At 42.6% G+C, this 15766-nt stretch overlaps 1 protein-coding gene across 1 annotated transcript in view; it reads right to left on the reverse strand.

The window, feature by feature from the left end:
• Positions 1 to 649: 649 nt before the first annotated feature.
• The window catches only part of MIPEP (mitochondrial intermediate peptidase), a 190390-nt gene continuing 175273 nt past the window's right edge, over positions 650 to 15766 (reverse strand). Inside the window, exon 19 of the mRNA XM_056132761.1 lies at positions 650 to 906. Coding sequence (XP_055988736.1) covers positions 809 to 906 — 98 coding nt within the window. The 3' untranslated portion in view covers positions 650 to 808. The remainder of the gene's footprint in view (positions 907 to 15766) is intronic.

Below are 15766 nucleotides of genomic sequence, written 5' to 3' on the forward strand. Positions count from 1 at the left end.
AGGAGGGTGGGAAAGGGGGGTTATACCGGGGATATTGGTGGTGGGGAATGTGCACTGGTAGAGGGAAGGGTGTTTGATCATTGTGTGATTGTAACCCAAACATGAAAACTTGTAATTATCTCACAGTGATTCAATAAGATTTAAAAATAAAAAGGTTTTCGGCTAAGTAAAGGGATATGGGATTTACATTTGTTTCCTTCTTTTGCAAGAGTTAGATTTGGGCACATGACCTACTAATTTGACCTGCACTTAATAGCTGTATGTTCACAGTCATGGCAGAAAAGCATGAATTCTCTGTTCCATCGTATAGGGTCTTACCACTCAGGAAAGAAGAGCAGAAAAATTCAAGTACTTCAGATCCACACTTGGTTTCTTGGTTTCTGTAAATGCATTTTTAAGCCTATTACAGATCACTATATCCTTCAAAAAATAATATGTGTACTCTTTCTGAAAACTGCAGCACACTAAAATAATTTTGCTTTCAATTAAGTCCCTAGCTTGACCAATTAATTAAAGATCATTGTAAAGGGAGAGAAGTTCAACAAGAAAGTGAATGGACTAAGGAAAATGGCCATGTCCTAAATCTAAGAACTCTGGGCTGTAGATTTCTATAAATTCAAAATTCTGCTGAATAGGCTAAAGACCAGCACAGTGTAAAACAAATTATTTATTTCAATTTCCATTTAAGGCTTTTCAGAGGTCACAACAGAAGTGAATACTGATAACAGAAACAAGGTTTCACAACTGTACATTTACAGTAAAGTTAGTTTCGGTATGATCTTGATGTAGAAGGTTCATGGTACTCGCATCATTCAGAATCCATGAGGAAAGTTTCAAAGTCCAGGTCCAAGTCAGAAACCAGGGCATTTACAAAGTCATCAATGGAAGGACACTTCTGAAGCATGCCTGCAGAGACAAGAGCAGATGACACAGTGATTGGCACAACACAGCAAAGAGGGAAAAATATACACTCTGCCCTGTACACAGAAAGATACTCTGACTTTCTGGAAAGATGTGCTGCCTCCCAGTGCTTAGGAAGACATCCCAAAGTCATGGGAAGGATGGGGCCTGAAGCTATTCATGAGTTTCAAGAATTTTTACTCTCTATCAAAAATTAACATAGTGCTAGGTCTAAATATTTCTAAAGATTTCAAAGATTTTTTTTTTTAAACTTAAGCACCACGGCTTACAAAGTTGTTCATAATACAGCTGCTACAGGCATCCATTATCCCAACACCAACCCCACCACCAGAGTGACCTCCCCTCCCTCTATGCTCCCAGTTTCCCACCCAGCTCTCAATGCTGCTCCCTTTGCAGGCACAAATTTACTTCACATTGCTTGTTACAACACAATAGCAAATGAAATGATCACAAAACAGATTAGTAAAGTCAATCTATAATCACTATTATATCTTACAATACTATTAACAAAAGTCATTGTCTGAGAACTTTTTTTGAAGGATTTTTATTTTGCGTGTGTTACTATACATTTGGAGTAATGTTAGAAGACTGAATTTTAAGTTATCTTTGGCTAGGTCAATTCAGAATTGATTACATTGTTTGTTTGTGGCCATACCCTGATGTATTCAGGGTTTACCCTTGGAGGTACTTGAGGGATGGAGCGATAGCACAGTGGTAGGGCGTTTGTCTTACAAGCGATCAATATGGCCGACCCGAGTTCGATTCCTCCGCCCCTCTCGGAGAGCCCGGCAAGCTACCGAGAGTATCTCGCCCACACGGCAGAGCCTGGCAAGCTACCCGTGATGTATTTGATATGCCAAACACAGTAACAACAAGTCTCACAATGGAAACGTTACTGGGCCCGCTCGAGCAAATCGATGAACAACGGGAGGACCGTGAGTGTGGTACTTGAGGGACATATCAGCTATAGATACCCCTGTCCACCCTAAGAAGGAAAAAAAACCCTATCTGCTGAACTATCAATAACTCTGCCCCAATAATTGATTACATTTAATAAACTTTACTAATACCTTCTATACACTGTAAAATGAATCAAGTGTTAATTCTTGTACAGAAATTTCATATCAGAGCCAAGTTACTGTCTTTCCTCCACATTTTCCTATCTTGGAAAATTAACTTTACAACTTAAAAATTACTGTGTTGACATTGCCGTACAGAGAGAAGAAGGACCACATGGAGGGCTGGCTCCACAGCTCCCGGAGAAGAAACCAGGTTCCAAAAAGAGCTGAGATCACCGGGAAGTCCCAGATGGGGTAGGTGCCGCATCCCGCCTCCCCCAGATGGAACCTCGGTGACCAGAAGCCTCCACAAGCATAGCTCAAGTATGTGGGAACTAGGACTTTTCCTCCAAACCGCGCAGCCGCTTATGCGGCCGTGCGACATCTCTGTATATACAAAGTGATCAATGGGAAGTAAATCACCCAACGTTTCTCCCTGAAAATCAGAGTTAAGTTTGGAGCACGGTCACAGCCCCAGAAGCACAAGGACTTAATGCAGAACCCAGCAGCTTGGAGCAGAAAAGTGAACGGACTATGCGTTAATCCAGGTCATCATGTCTGCCCGGAGGGGAAAGGGTGTTGCCCCATTTGCCCTCTCCCCTCTGTAAAGAAAGATGGCGGTCGCATGGGAGACTTGTGGAGAGCAGGTGTGAGCCGGAGGTGTGGGGGTGACTAAAACCTCATGGGAAGGGGGGCGTTCCAGTCTGTCCTTCACGCCCTACCGAGGTCACCAGTTGCCCCCCACGAGTGGTTCTCCAGCACGGCCACAGCCCCAGAAGCACAAGGACTTAATGCAGAACCCAGCAGCTTGGAGTAGAAAAGTGAATGGACTATGCGTTAATCCAGGCCATCATGTCTGCCTGGAGGGGAAAGGGTGTTGCCCCATTCGCCCTCTCCTCTCTGGAAAGAAGATGGCGACCACATGGGTGCCTTGTGGAGAGCAGGTGTGAGCTAGGGGTGTGGGGACGACTAAAACCTCATGGGAAGGGGGGCGTTCCAGTCCGTCCTTCACGCCCTACCGAGGCCGCCAGTTGCCCCCCACGAGCGGCTCACCAGCACGGCCACGACTCCAGAGCACAGAAACCAATCTCTTAATTATCTGACTCTCAGTAGAAATACTTCCAGGGTTAATTAGCAAAATAGCGGAAATCCAAAACCAACATTTAATTCTTGAACCCAGCTGTAGAAAGCGAATCACTTCACAATGCTTTCTCAGCAAGTCTGATCTGGGGGGAGAGGGTAAACTCTAAATAATAGTGGTGCATCTTTTATTGAAACAATGAATCTAACCAAAGCAGATAGAGTGTCAACTAGAATTCATCTGCCTCGCAGGCATTGGGAGGGGTGGGGGGTGGGGTTTTATTGGGGTTCTTCGTGGTAAAAAATAAGTATTGGTAAAGGGAAAGGTGTTTGATATTTGCATGACTGAGACCTAAACCTGAAAGCTTTGTAACTTTTCCCACAATGATTCAATAAATAAATAAATTATAATAAAACAATTACTGTGTTGACATAGAAAAATTGCATTCATCTGGGGAACATAAAGAAACAAAACAGGAGATTAACACCCAAGAATAGCTGAGATAAGTACTAGGAGATTTACTCCATGGCCTGGAGGCCAGCCACACATGCTGGGGGGAAAGGCAGCTCAGATAGAGAAGGGAGCACCAAATAAAGGGTGTTGGGAGAATCCTCCCAGTATGGGAGAAAGATGCTGAAAGCAGACTATAGACCGAACATGATTGCCACTCAATGCCTCTTTTGCAAACCACAGCACCCAAAAGGAGAAGAGAACACAGAGGCAGGGTGGGATGGGGAAGATGGGGGGTGGGAGGGATACTGGGACCCCTGGTGGTGGGAAATGGGCACTGGTGGAGGGATGGGTACTTGATCATTGTATAACTGAAACCCAAGTACAAAAATTTGTAAGTCTACAACTGTACCTCATGGTGTTTCACTAATAAAAATTTAAAAGAAAGATTACTGTTTCTTGCGTAAAACCTATGTAAATCAGATCTCCTCATCTAATGTACAAAGACAAAAAAAGGAGACAGAGTGGGGAGTAAGGAGGCACTACATCTGGCATGCATCAATAAATAAACAAAAAGCTGCATTTACCTCCATTTTTTAACTCCCAGGAAGCAGGAGATACAGAATCAAGTAATCCACCTTTTTGCTTCACCCTCTATTCTTGTCTGATGATGCTCATTACTCAAGGCTGAACAGCTCTCTAGCTAAACACTGGCATTTAATTTGGGGATCCTCTCAAGTGAATTACAGCAGTGAGACATTAAAAGATTGCCAGAGACCTCTATAATCTGCAAATAAATCTGTCCCTTTTGGAAGGTGTGCATCTTCCTTTTGGGGGAGGGGTGCATACCTGTGGTGCCAAGTGAATTATGTAGTGCCAGGAATCCTGCATGCAAAATATACCCTTCAGCACTTTAAACTTTCTCTCTTGGTCATACCCTCCACATCTCAAAAGCAGCTCAACTGAAATACAGTAGTGCTTGAGTGCAAAGGGTCAGCCCAAGTTATGAGTATTCTAGGATGAAAAAGGTCATGACAACTTTGAGAACTAGAAATGCCCAATCACACAAGTCAATTAACTGTGGTACAGGGTATCCAAACAGAGACAAAACTAACCTTGACCTCTTCTACAGATCAGGCATTAGTTTGACATAAGCACATATCTCATATAAAGCTAAAATAAGTATCTAAAAAAATACCTAGAATAAACATTATGGCTTAGATGTAGGCAAAGGTCTCTTAGGACAAAGAAAAATGAACCATTTAAAAACAGGCTTTGTAACATATTCACGCTTTTCCAGGTTTCAGCCAGGTTCCTTTTTGTTCTCACTCTCCCCACCCTCCTCAACGCCCACTCTTTTGTGCCCATCCAGTGGGGATCACTTCTGGCAGTGCTTGGGGACCATATGCAGTGCTGGAGATGGAACCCAGGTTGGTAGTGTGCAAGGCAAGTATCTTAATCCCTGTACTATTTCCCCAGTCTGGTGTTTCAGGTTTCTAAATACTGAAGATGTTAAGAAAATATACTTTAAAATAGCTTCCTTCCAATCAAATGTGAACCCATTATACCATTATCTTCTTTTCAATATCTGAAATAAAATCATTGGTCATTTATAATTAAAATGACTAGAACACTAGAACTAAGAGGAGGATAAAATCCACTTAGTCAGAGCCAAAATATTCACTTAAACATGGCCCGCCTCTTCCTTTGAAGTGGTTCATTTCAACTAGACAAATGCCAATATAAATATGACCTTTCTCTGTCCTTCTTGGCAGACAAACTAACTAACACACATCCTTTTCCAATTTTCCATTTCAACCATTCCAGCATCTTAGAAAACGGCAATTATGGCAACAACATGGGAAAACATATATATTCAAAGGATTGAAAAAAGGAGATATGGTCAGAGCTAAATGATTTGCTGACTTGGATGTTATAATACTGCTAAAGAAGGTTCAAAAAAAGCAGAAACTCAGGAAAAAAGAACCGCGTTATAATTCCTTTAGTTCGAAGTTCTGGTCTCCTCACTTTAATTAGATTTAAGCATTCTGCAAGTGTCAACATGAACTAACCTCTACAGAAAATGATGAGGGAAAAAAAACCGTTTTTAGGCAGTTCCATAAATGAGACAAAAACAAAGTTAGAAGAACTCTTTGGTTAAAAAAAAATCTGGCAAGGATGTGCCCTTTGTCTTCCTGTTTTAGTCAAAGAAGGGGAATGAGATTTGCAACAACTTAGAGGGTCCCAGAGGACTAGACTGCCTCAGTTAATAAATCCACCAAATGAGTAATTTACACACTACAAAGTTGAAACATATTTCACTGTGGAAATCAAATAATTTAGGAGGGGAAATGCGCTGATTTTACGCAGAGGACCGAACCAAATAAAGGATGAATTTAAAATTCAAAAGATAAAAGGGTAAAGAAAAAACGAAATTTTGTAAAGAGAAGGCAAAAGACAAAATGCCAGTAGGACACACATCATACCCATTCACTGAATATCATCTGTTTCACTTAGAGGAACAGGATATATAAAGGAGTATTTAGAGAAGGATCATTTGTTTTGCTCATTCTACCTAAGAGTCTAATGGGCACACACCAGAACACTTTTGTCTTGACTTCTCCACTCAACCAGGCATGACTCATAACTATTAGGGCAATTACATCAGGCCTGACTACAATAAACGAGATGTCAAAAGGATGAGACTCTTGAAGGAGTAAGGGCTTCCCGACAGCTATGTGTTGTTTTCTCCTGGCTGCTGACACAGGGCTGGAAATAGAGGGAAGATAAAGAGGCAGGAGGGCCTGACCCTCCAAAACCTGGCCTAGGAAGAGATTACTAGAATCACTAACCACTGACACAAATACCAAAATAATGGTGTCAGCTACCTGCTGGGCACTGTTCCATGTGCAAGCACTGCACTGAAATAGAAACCCATCAGATTCTTGCACATACTGGTGAGGAGCCTCTTCTAAATGAGAGAACGGAGCAAAAAAAGTCACACAAGCCAGATGTTTCCGTTGAACCCTGGTAGTCTGGTTCTGAACCCCTTGCTCTTACAGCTTACTGGCTGGACTTCTGTCAAATAATATTCTCAAAAGTTCACAGTTAAACATCAACATCCTGGATGTAATAAAACTGAAATGGCTGGAGAAAGGGAGAAACAAAAAGTCTAATTAACTTTCATGATTCTAAGGATCACCTTGATTATTGTAAGCTTCTCACCCTGAAGATGGTCACGTGTGACTGTTGCTTGAGTTCATTTCTACAGTCTAATACAAGGGGAAAATGTGTCTGATAGTTTTGCACTTAAGGTTATTTTTCTGGGAAGCCTCCAAGTAACCCCCTGCCAACCTCAGAAGCCCTTCTGAGGTCTCAGGAGCTTCTTGTCTCAGCCCCAGAAAGCGAAAAGTATCTTCACAAAGCTGAAAGTTCATGGCTGTTTTTCTGTAACACCCAACACAGAATCCAACTGGGCCATCTTTGGAATATCAACATGCTCTTGGCAAGAACTAATCTTTAACCTCTTGAGTGCTTGTTGGGATGTTTTACTAGTATAATTATTTGAAAACATGACTGAGAGCAACTAGTTGGCAGTCTGACTATATTGCTAAGCCAAACTGGCAACGCCATTCCTGCTCTGGTCCCCTTGATGTAGCACCTGGAAGGCAACGGTCTGTGTGTCACTTGATTTCCAGGATACCAGGGGATTAACAAGGCAATATTAATTAGTATTTTAAGCTTGGAAAATAATAATATTCCATTCTTCCTTCAGTCATTTTCATACACTGTTTCATGTCAGCCAAAGGCATCTGATCAATAAAAATTGTGGTTAAGTTGAATCAAAGTATTAAAAAAAAAAGCAGAAAAGGGTGAATAAAGTATGTATAAGTTGGATCTTCATAAGTGTTTTATCTTTCACCCATTCACTCACTGATTCCATCTGTCTGTGTACCTAAGTAATATACCTGATGTAAATTTAAGACAATTTATTTATTAAGAAGATAATCCATTGAAAACTTAATCAAGATTTTAATAGAAATGTATGACCGAGTGCTTCTGTAAGTGTAGCTCTTAGACCAATGCCCTGAATTTTACCTGGGAACCTACTAGAAATGCAGTTTCTTGGTCCCCTCCCCAGATCTACTGTCAGAAATGGGGCTGGGAGTGGGTGGGGAGAGCTGGAAGGAGCCTTGCGGTGCTTCTGATGAATGCCAAAATGTGAGGGTGACCGCTAAGAGGAACCGGATAGAACCAGGTCAATTGAAAATGAGGTGAAGCATCCAATTTAGACTTGAAAAATACCGAGTGAGAAAAAAATGTACTTATTTCTTTGTTGATGAAACTCAAAATTATGTGTTTCTCAAGTGAACAGAAAATCTCAGGAAATAAGAGCAGATTTTGCCCAAAACAAATTTCAAAATGCTGAGTACCAGGCCCAGGAAGCGATGACCCCGCTGGCTGGAAAGGCACCTGGAAGGACTCAGTAGACCAGACATGAAAACAGTCTAAAACTGGGGACACGGAGTGGGGAATGGGGAGCCAGGGAGCTGCAGAACCTGGGCCTGTGTCTACAGGAGTCGCCAGACCAGAGGCAAGTTCTCAGGTCAGCAGCAGGGTGTTTAGCTTTTAAAAGTTCTTTCCCCGGAAAACTTTTTTGTGTTTGGTGATCACGGACTCTGGCAAAACATAGACACATGTCTTGGAAACTCATTTCCTGAGCAATTCTGACTGTTGTGAACCTGAGAAATCTCACTGGTCTTCAGTCAGCGGGAGGCCCTTCTCCAGGGAAAACTCAGACGACACACTGGAGGTGCAGAAGGCCCCTGGGAATGCCCCGGGTTCTGAGAGACAAGGGATTTCCTGGGGGATTCTGAGCGGCAATGGGGACGGGGCACTTGGCACAGCTCCTCTTCCAGCAGTTCTGCAGTGGATCCGCCTGGTGCCAAGCTTCATGCAACAATAGGGGGGCGGGACCCTGTCTGTGGGCAGCTTCACATCTGCTCATACATTTGTGGAAGAAAAAAAGTTACCTAGTATACTGTGTACTCAAGACACCAGGCACAAAGAAGGAGCAAGAAATGATTCCTGTTTTCCATTAGTTCGTTCCTTGGGGAGAAAATCCTTGCAAAAGCATTCTTTCTGTAGGAGAGAGCATGAAGGAAGGGGTGACTGGCTAATCACTAGGTCAGGGACTCAGAAGACATCAGGGATGATCCTGCAGTGTGAAGCTGAATCACAACTAGGCCTCATGCAACACTGAAGACAGAGAAAAGACCTGGTGAGTAATGCTGGGGACATTTGCCACCCAGCATCAGTTTTCTTCTAGTTAGAGGGCTGATTTTGCTTTAGGGCAGAGGTTCTCAAGAGGGGAGTAATTTTCCATCACCACAGGTCCCAGTATCCCTCCAACCCTCCATACCCCAATCCCACCCTTTTGTTCTCTCTCTCTCTCTCTCTCTCTCTCTCTCTCTCTCTCTCTCTCTCTCTCTCTCTCCCCCCTTTGGGTATTGTGGTTTGCAAAAGAGGCATTGAGTGGCAACCGTGTTTGGTGTATAGTCTACTTTCAGCATGCTTCTCCCATCCTGGGAGGATCCTCCCAACACCCTTTATTTGGTGCTCCCTTCTCTATCTGAGCTCCCTTTTCCCCTAGCATGTGTGGCTGTCCTCCAAGAAATGGAACAAAACTTCTGCTGTTTCACTAACAAAAATTAAAAAAAAAAAAGAAATGTAAATGATGGAAAATGGGCACTGGTGGAGGGATGGGTACTGGATCACTGTATAACTGAAACCCAAGGTCAAAAATTTGTAAGTCTACAACTGTACCTCATGGTGTTTCACTAATAAAAATTAAAAAAAAAAAGAGGGGAGTAATTGGCAGTGTCAGAAGACATTTTTGGTTGTCTGAGTGGAGGAAGGTGGCTGGCACCCAGGGGTCAGAGGACAAGAATGCTGCTGGACCCCCTCCCACACTGGTTTATGTATCAGTGGAGTCATCTGCCATTGCGAGGGGGGCAGCCCCGGGGTCCCTCGCTAAAGGCCCTCCTGCTTTGGTTCAGCTGCAGCAGCCAACATGACCTCCCAGCACTTGCACCTGGAGTCGAATGACCACTGAGGGAAGTGGATCATCCATTCTGACTCTGGCTCTGAGGACACGGCTGTCCTCTGGCCTCCTGGCGCTCTCTCCCTGAGCTCCTTCTCAGCTTTTCCCTTTAACTGTGTGGCCATTTCCATACTGCTCCCTCCCCAAATTCCTTTCTGTTTGGGTAATCAAAGTTGGTCCTATTTTCTTTCAAGAAGATTCCCAACTGATAAAAAAAAAAAAAAAGGTTTACAGGTTATTAAGAGGGATTTAGTAGTGCCTCAGGAACATTTGATATTTTTTGTTTGTTTAAAGGCCAACTCTATAGACCCAATGTTTGGTTTAAAAGCACTTTTTTTTTTTTGCTTCTTCATTTAAATGACTAGGTCTTTCTTCTTCAGATTCATAAAGTCTAGGTGATATACAAGTAAGTTATAACATCAGATTTTCCCTCGTCAGTTCAAAGTTCACTGGATATGAAAGGGAAGTGTGTCTAGCTAAAGAAAGGAAAAGAGTATTTCACTGCTTCACAATCATGACCAGGGTAGGATAGAAAAGTGCAATGACATATGTATGAATTTGTCATTTTAATAGTTTGCATCCTCCTGAAATTAGTTATTTTCTTGGCGCCCTCAACAACTGAGACCTATCCAGAAAGAACATCCTTCTGCTTAATCACAAAGAAATGAAACACAAACAGAAGCTGGGCAAAGTGATAAGTTCCACCTCTTACACAAGATCAATACTTCAAGACAGAGAGCTGTTTTGCCCCAAACATGAACAAACAGAAAGAACCAAAGCAAAATGAGGGAACAAAATCTTCCTAACAAAAGGACAGGGTATAAACATTTTTAAGCAAAGAAAACAACTTAAAATGCTTTAAAGTAAAGGTAATAAAGATAATCACCAACTTAGGAGAAGAATGAATAAACAGTGAGAACATCATCAGTGAGACATAATAACGAAAAAAGAAGTCTCGGGACTAAGAATAATAAACTGAAAATATTCTAGGAGGGCTCAATACTGATAATATGAAGCAGAATTACATATAGGTGAGTTTAAAAACAATATGGTAACAATAATTCAGAGAAGCAGCAATAGCCATAAAATCATCTTTAAAAGTAAATGTAGTAGATGAAATTTAAGGGATAAAATCAAGAAGAGTAACAATCAAATCATAGGGGACTCAAAAAGAGAGCGAAAGGGGAAGAGAATACCTTGAAGAAATAATGGCTGAAAACTTCCCTAACCTGGGGAAAGAAACATTAACATTCAGCTTGAGGTAATATAAAGGGTTTCAAACAGTATGAACCCAAATAGATATATAACAAGGCAAGTTACAATTGAAATGTCAAAGGCTGAGGATAAAGAGGCAAGCTTAAAAGCAGTAAGAGCAAAACAAGTTGAAAAAGAAAAAGAGAAAAACAACTTGTTATATATAAGAAATCACCATAAATCTAACAGATTTTTCAAGAGGAATTTTACTGGTCAGAAAGATATATGCAAAGGGCAAAAAGGAAAAACTTTCACCTAAAGGTACTTTACAAACCAAGGTTATTATTCAGAATTATGAGGAATAAGGAGCTTTCCAAAAAATTTAAGCCAAAAAAAATTCACCACCATAAAATCATGTATTAAAAAAACTTCATAATAAAACATTTCCCCCCTCCCCCCCAAAAAAAAGAAAGAAAGGAAAGTATCACTGAGTAAAGGTTAAAATGCAGTAAAGGTAATGGAGTAGTTACTGTGGAGATAGAATGAAGATCAGAAGAAAAAATTAACAAAACAACAGGTAGTTAAGAGATACACAGAATAAAAAGTAAAACTTGACATAAAATATGTATGACAAGATAGGGAAGTAAAAATTTAGAATTTCAGATTGAGTGCAAAGAAAGCAACGTAAAAAATACTATACAGGATATATAATTAGACTACACTAATACCCAGGACGTGAAAGGTAAACCTTGCGGTGACCACAAAAAAAATTCAAAAAGCAAAAATCTATAACAGAACCATAAAAAAAAGATGGGAAAGAAATCCAAACAGAACACTAAAGCCATCCAGCAAGAAGGAGCATAATGGAGCCATAAAACCCGTTAGCAGCCCAGAGATGGCTCAGCTGTAAAGCCCTGCAACCTGAGGTCATGGACTAGAGCACTGGTTCCTCCCACCAGGCTCTGAGCACAGTCCCTGTTGCTCTGCTGCAACTAAAGGATGCAACCCCACCCACTCAGCACTGCCACTAAAGATGCATGTGCAGCAAAGTCAGGAATGTGCATCCCACAAGTACATGTATGAGCAGCCCTGCTGAGCACGCTCAGCAGAATGTGTGCAACACTGCAGCTCGTATGTAAGCTCAAGCCAGAACTGCAGCTGTGTGAACGCTGTCATGAGAGGTCTGACCTGCAGCAAGTACATGAGCAGGAGAGTATCACAGTCATCACAGCAACAGAAGGAAGAGAAAACTAAAACAAAGCACTTGTCAGAAAACAGTTACACATGATAATAAGTAGCACATATTTAAAAGACTGAATTCTCCAGTCAAGAGACACAGTCCTTAATGGACAAGAAAAACAAGATTCACAAACTTGTTGTCTACAGAGCAATTCATTTATATATTACAATCAAGGGGATTTACTCCAGATATGCAGTGAGGGTTCAACATTCACAAATAAAAGTGAAAGATAAACCCATACAATCATCTCAGCAGAGCACAAGAAACACTTCTGACAAAATAAAACATCCATTTATCATGAAAATTCTCAACAAAGTAGGGATAGAAGGAACAGACCTCAAGATATTAAAGACTGTATGATAAATGCACACTAAAGTCATACTGAGTGGTGGAAAACTACAGTTTTTCCTTAATAGCAGAAACAAAATATGGTGCGCAGACTCCTTAGTTTATTAGAAGTCAATTTCAGAAAAATTGGGCAAGAAAAGGAACAAAAGTCAACTGAGAATAAAAAGAATAACACTATCACGATTTGTAGATGGTGTAGATGGTTATATATAAAAACCCAAAAAACTCCATTAAGGATACAAAATCACTTAATCACTTAATCACTTAACTTCCCGTTAGTCGGCGATTTGCTCGAGCGGGCTCCAGTAACATCTCCGTTTGTCCCTGTCGTGTGCTAGTGTAGCCCAATGGCATCTGTTCGCTCCGGGAACATGAAGGGCCTCAAACCGATCCTTCATGATCTTGACGAAGAAGTCTGACCATCTGGTAGGTGGGCGGCCACGCGGTCTTTTGACATCCCGTGGAATCCAGTCAGTAACAGCTCTAGTCCAGTGGTCGTCTTTAAATCTCATTACGTGACCAGCCCATCTGATTTTCGACACCTTGGCAAACGAGACAGCATCCCTGATTCTTGATCGTCGACGGATGTCGGAACTCCGGATTCTTTCTCTCATTCCATGCATAGCTCTTTCTATTCTTCTTTGGGAGACCTGAATAGCGTTCTCATCTTGTTTGCGTAGGGCCCAGGTCTCTGAGGCATATGTTAATGCAGGAAGAACAGTGGAATCAAAGAGATGTGCCCGGAGCCGGAGGTTCTTCGTCCTCTTAGCTATTTCTTCGACGTTCTTGAAGGTGTTCCAAGCCACTCTCTTCCTCCTGCGCACCTTGGGTGCCAGGTCATTTGTCATGTTGACTTCTCGACCTAGGTACACATGGCTGTTGCATTCGGAGATGGTCGTTCCATTGAGAGCGAATGGGGCATCAGAAACGAGGCTGTTTCTCATAAACATTGTCTTCGTAAGATTCAGCTGTAGTTCTACCTTTCCACACTCACGGTCAAAGCCGGCCAGCATTTGTGCCGCTTGGCTGATGTTTGGTGTTATTAAAACAATGTCATCAGCAAAGCGGAGGTGGTGTAGTTGCCGACCATCTATCTTCACTCCCATTCCTTCCCATTCCAGTCGTCGCATGATGTTCTCGAGGGTGGCACTGAAGAGTTTCGGTAAAATGGTATCACCCTGCCGCACCCCTCTCTTGACATCAACGATCACTTCTTTGTAGAATGGTGAGATCCTGGTAGTGAATCCGCAATACAGCTCACGGAGGATCCTGATGTATTGGGCTTGAATGCCCTGATTGGCTAGGGCTTCAATGACCGCTTCCGTCTCAACAGAATCAAAGGCCTTCTTTAAATCAATGAACGTTAAACAGAGTGGCATCTTGAACTCCCGAGAAACCTCAATGAGCTTGGTTATCGTGTGGATATGGTCGATGGTGCTGAATCCTTTGCGGAACCCGGCTTGCTCGCATGGTTGTCCTTCATCTAGTGTTCTGCCAATCCTATTTAGGATGACTCGAGTGAACAACTTGTAGATGACAGACCATAGGCAGATCGGGCGATAGTTGCCAATGTCATGGATGTCTCCTTTCTTGAACAGTAGTACGGTCCTGCTGGTTTTCCATTGGGATGGAACCTTGTATTCAGACAGGTAGCTAGTGAAGAGCCGAGCCAGTGTATTGATGATTACTGATGGCAGGTTCTTCAGGTGTTCAGGTCTGACCTTGTCTGGGCCGGGTGCTGTTTGTTTCTTTACCAACGAAATGGTGTGTCGGATTTCGGAAGGGAGAACATTGGGAATGACATATCCATCCTGTGGAATTTGGTATGTCGGCAAGTGGACATGGCTTTTGAAGAGATTTGAGTAGAAGTCATGGATAATCTTCTCCATTGCCGTTCTGGAGGATGTGATGGATCCATCAGGACGTCGGAGGGCAGTCATCTTGGTCTTGTAGTTGGCGAAGGACAGGCGGGCGTTACGAATACTTTTCCCGGCTTCTGCCGCATCTACCAGTACTTCTGCTCTTCTCTCTTTGAGGTCTTCCTTGATCGCATCTCTGCACTGCTTTGAGCGCTCGGACGGTTAGCTTGCGGTTGCCTGAGGCATGCGCTAAACCACGCTGGCGAATTAGCTCAAGAGTTTTCGAAGATAGGCGATTTTTTGTGGCTATCTCTCTCTTGGCGTTCCTCGCACATTCATGGAGGTGCTGAACCAGTCGATCGTATTCCTCGTCAATGTTGTCAACAATGGCATCTTCCCATGTTGCCGCAATAGTACCAAAGAGTTCCCAGTTGGTGGTCATTCTGGGAGTTCTCTTTTTGAACTTTGCAGCCCTTTCTCCCCACTCTGTGAAGTAGAATTTTGCACGAAGGAGACGGTGGTCCGATCCCGTTTGAAATTTTGGGACAACAGCGACATTGGTCAGGCAAAACCGTCGATTGAATATGATGTGGTCTATTTCGTTGTGGAATCGTCCACCGGGACACTCCCATGTCCATCGTTTAGATTCTGCCTTCTGGAACTGTGAGTTACCATGAATGGTCTTGGTCGACATGATGAACTCAGACAGTCTCTCACCCTGTTCATTCCATTCTAGGCCATGGGTCCCGATGTGAAGTTCTTCAGCTGATCTTCTCGGTCCTATCTTGGCATTAAAATCACCCACAATGATCTTGTAGAAGGTGTGGTCTTTATAGAACTTCTCTAGCTCCATGTAGAACTTCTCGATTTCTCTTTCATCATAATGAGATGTTGGTGCGTAGACAATGAAGATAGAAACTGCAGGCAGTGAGCCACATCTATTCAAATGTAAACGTCCGATTCGGGTTGTTAGGCATTCGAATGAACCAATGCTCTTGGCCAAGTTTGTGTTGACAAGGACACTGACGCCTCCAACACCTCTTTTATCGCATGTTCCGAGGAACAATTCTTCTCCAGTGTCGAAAACGGCACGGTGAGATTCGTGCCTTCTTGTTTTGGTCAGACCAATGATGTCGTACTTGATCATTCGCGCTTGTACCATCAGGTCCTCGATGGATGCATCTGATGCTAGCGTACGTGCATTGAAAGTACAGACGATCATTTTTGTCTTCCTTCATTGTGGCAGCCTAGGTCGGCCTTGAGATTTTGTCGGCTTCTCCTTTCTCATCCTTCTCAGTGCTGCCATGTCGGTGAAGCCTTCAGGGTCAGGTGAATGAGACCAGTTGTAGTTACTGGTTTTGGCATATCGAATACACAACGGATAGCTTGCCAGGCTCTTCCGTGCGGGCGGAATACTCTCAGTAGCTTGCCAGTCTTTCCGAGAGGGACAAAATCAAAATATAAAAATATAAAAATTAGATGCAAAAAATTGATTGCATTGTTATTAACAAT

Source organism: Sorex fumeus, unplaced genomic scaffold (genome assembly GCF_029834395.1).
Source record: "Sorex fumeus unplaced genomic scaffold, SorFum_2.1 ptg000095l, whole genome shotgun sequence".
In the NCBI taxonomy this organism is placed as follows: domain Eukaryota; kingdom Metazoa; phylum Chordata; class Mammalia; order Eulipotyphla; family Soricidae; genus Sorex; species Sorex fumeus.